Source organism: Limulus polyphemus, unplaced genomic scaffold (genome assembly GCF_000517525.1).
Source record: "Limulus polyphemus unplaced genomic scaffold, Limulus_polyphemus-2.1.2 Scaffold7127, whole genome shotgun sequence".
NCBI lineage: Eukaryota > Metazoa > Arthropoda > Merostomata > Xiphosura > Limulidae > Limulus > Limulus polyphemus.
Genome location: NW_013672737.1, coordinates 18,016 through 21,546, shown reverse-complemented (window position 1 = coordinate 21,546; position 3,531 = coordinate 18,016). Strand labels below are relative to the sequence as shown.

The 3,531-nt window shown below is 32.1% G+C and overlaps 1 protein-coding gene across 2 annotated transcripts in view; it reads right to left on the bottom strand.

The window, feature by feature from the left end:
* LOC106474368 (acyl-CoA-binding domain-containing protein 6-like) overlaps positions 1-3,531 on the bottom strand; it is a 33,654-nt gene that overhangs the window by 18,227 nt on the left and 11,896 nt on the right. For both annotated transcript variants that reach the window (XM_022402678.1, XM_013935059.2), the window contains exons 3-4: positions 2,264-2,360; positions 1,896-1,961 (exon numbers count right to left, since the gene is read on the bottom strand). In XM_022402678.1, the coding sequence (XP_022258386.1) occupies positions 1,896-1,961; positions 2,264-2,360 (163 nt within the window). The remainder of the gene's footprint in view (positions 1-1,895; positions 1,962-2,263; positions 2,361-3,531) is intronic.

Genomic DNA, 3,531 nt, shown 5'->3' with positions numbered 1-3,531 from the left:
AAAGATTTCTTTAAGTATATCATGGGTAAACAAAATGTTAGGATGGGGTAAGACCCTTGAGGGATGAAAAAGAAAGGCTAGTATTTTATGATTATGAGATGGCTGGGTTATTAAGTTGTGCTTTTTCTTCAGTTTTTACTGATGAAGATTTAAGCAATACTCCTCATCTTGAACAGTTGATAGATGGAAACAAGAACGAACAAGATGATGATCTGAGCAATAACACCCCTGGGTTAAATATTATTTAAAACAAAAGTTTTGGAAGAGGTAAGGATTGGATATGTGAGCCATTTGTTACTATTTTTTGTCAGTTCTTGAATAGTGGGCAGTAATCAGAGGATTGGAAATTAGCTAATGTAACTCCTCTATTCAAGGGAGGTGATAAAAACTGTGTCAATAATTATAGGTCTATTAGTCTTACATCAGTTGTGGGAAAAGTTTTGGAAAGTCTGATAAAAGATGCTTTGCAAAGTAATTTAACAAAGTTTAAAATTTTATTGGCTAGTCAACATGGTTTCACAAAGGGAAAATCTTGCCTTACAAATCTTTTGACATTCTTTGAAAAGGTTACTGCTGATGTAAATGAGAGTAAGGGTATAGACTTGGTGTATCTGGATTTTTACAAATCTTTTGACAAGAAGCCAAATAAAATACTTAAAAAAAAGATCTCTATAGGTGTGGGGGATAAGTTAGCTAATTGGATAGAATACTGGCTGGATGGAAGAAAGCAGAGAATTGTTATAAATGGAGTTCAGTCAAAATGGATTAATGTAACTAGTGGGGTACCTCAGGGCTCAGTCTTAGGACTTTTGCTCTTTTTCATTGACATCAACAACATATATAAAGGTCAATGGTCAATAACTTACTTGATTTTGCTGATGATATTAAGGTCTTGGGTGTTGCTAGCTGTGAAAAGGATGATGCTGATTAACAAAAGTATTTAGATCATTTAGTGAGTTGGGCAAATAAATGGAAGATGGGTTTTAATTATAATGCAATACTTCTGTAGATACAACCTAAAAGACTATTTGCCCTACCACTAGCAAGAGCACATTGCTTGGATGGCTTATGAGACTGATCAACTACTGCACCAAGATCCCTTTCCTTCATAACACTGTTAAGGTTATTCCCATCCAAATGATACTTATAATTCAAATTATGATAACTCACATGCATTATCTTGCATTTATACAAGTCTAAAGAGGTTATAATGTCATTATATATTACACTGGTTATGCTACATTTGGAGTATTGTGTTCAGTCTTGGGCTCTTTACCTTAGGAAGGACATTGAATTATTGGAAATGGTTCAGAGGTGGGCTACTAGAATGGTGCCTGTGATGGAGGGGTTGTCATACAAAGAGATGTTAAGATCTGTGACACTGTTTTCTCTTGAAAAATGATGAGTTAGAGGGGATCTGATGAGATGTTTAATATTGTTAAGGGAACTGATAATTGATATTTAATGGTGAGAATGGTAGGACTACGGGACAGAGATATAAATTTTGGCAGGGTAGGAGTCATCTTCAACTAAGACAGTTTCATTTTTCTAACAGGGTGGTTGGCCTTTGGAATGGGTCAGCTTCAGATGTTGTGGAGGCAGTAAATTTAAGTTAGTTTAAGAAAAAGCTTGATAAGTATATGAATGATGAAGTATGGCTTTAAGATTTTATTTTTTTTAATCATTTTAATTTAGCTTAGAGGATGGAACAGCCGAGATGGACCAGTATTCTTATGACTGTCATGGCTGTTTTCAAAGTAGCATTTTCCAAAATCAATACATTTTCAGAAAAGAAAAGTTTTATGTATATTAGTTTACTGTAATTAAACATGTGCTATTGTGAAATCTGGCTTCTTATGATACTTCTGATAAAATTAAACAAACTAAATACTTACTATGTCATTCATCATTGTACTAACTGCTGGACCAAAACTTTTCTTAATTACATTATTTTCTGAATTCTGTCAAAAGAGAAAATTTCTTTCATTATTTCTTTTATTTTTACATATAAAATTCAAATTATCTATTATAAAACACTTCAGATCTTAAGCTTTTATAAACCAATTAACTGATTTTAATTTATAAGCTTCAGTGCAGTTACTTAATGTTGCTAACTATGTTTAAACTGATGGATCTAAATGTACAAAGAAATTCAGTAAGTGATAATTGTAATGTACTTTGCGGTCCTAATAAATGTACTACTGATATGTAATAGCATGTTTTAGATTTCTACATACTATTACAATAAGTATATTTTGATTACCTTTAAGTCCCACTCTGGTTTTAATTGTTTCAAGGTCTGAATATACTGTTCCATGGCTTCTGATTTTGTCATGTCACCTAGCATTTTCCAAGCTTCCCTAAAAATATTAAAACTAAAATAATTATTGATAATAGGGCCAACTCTATTCTACGCATCATAATACAGTATTTGATTTTCATAAGAAAGACAAAAATATTACTTATATGTATTCTTGTGATCGATATTTTCAACCCTTTCATGACAAGTAATACAACATAAGTGTATCTTTATTCAAGTATATTCAAGAAATTTTCAAAAACTCAGTGTAGGCATTTTATATGTAGTGCAAAATCATTGTACTGTGAATATATGAAGGCTGTAAACTTACACTTGCTTGGCACACCCTCCTTGAGTGGGATAATACTCATTTGTATGAGTTGGGGATAATTTCCTTTACATATGCTAACTTGGAATAATCACTAACATATTTTGGTAATCTAAGGATCATGGGATACCACACTAAAATTATGTTCTGATATAAAATGAAATAACTACATGATTATCTCTCTCTCTTGTCCTGTCCTTGTCTTATGTGGGCACATTAGGAAATACCCAGAATTTATTCAGTAATTTAGATATCAGCCACTCATTAAATTACATGACCAACAAGGTATCTGAATAAAGATTTTGTTCATTTGCATACTTGCATATTTGTATTCTTGTTACTGTCCATTACTGAAATTGTTTTGCATAACATTTGTAAATCCTGCATTATGTGGATACTTGATACTATTCTGCCAAATGTCAACATACCAGACTACTATAATATCACATTAAAAGACAGGAAGGGACCTTTTGGTCCTTCTAGGCTGGCCCTATCTACTAAATCAAACTAAATCTTTAAAAAAAAAAACAGAAAAAGAAACCTCAAAGAAAGCCCTTATCATTCAAATACTTATAAAGCTTTCCCTTAGAAGATATGCCAAAGCAAAATGATGTCTCAGACACAAACATTAGAGTAGATGTTTTTCTTAGTATCACAGAAATCATCACCACTTCCTGTAAATTCCTTGAGAGCACAGAAACAAAAGTAACAGAGAAAGAAAAATAATGACAATTAATATGTACATTGCACCTATTGGACAACTCTGAGAATTAGTGTACAGAATATTGCTCTTTGTTTGGAATTGTTGCGTATCTGCTTGTTTGTTAATTTCTGGTATAAATTCTTTCCGAGAAACTTCAGATACAAGTCCTTTCTTGATCAAAACTAGTTTATTCTTTCTTGA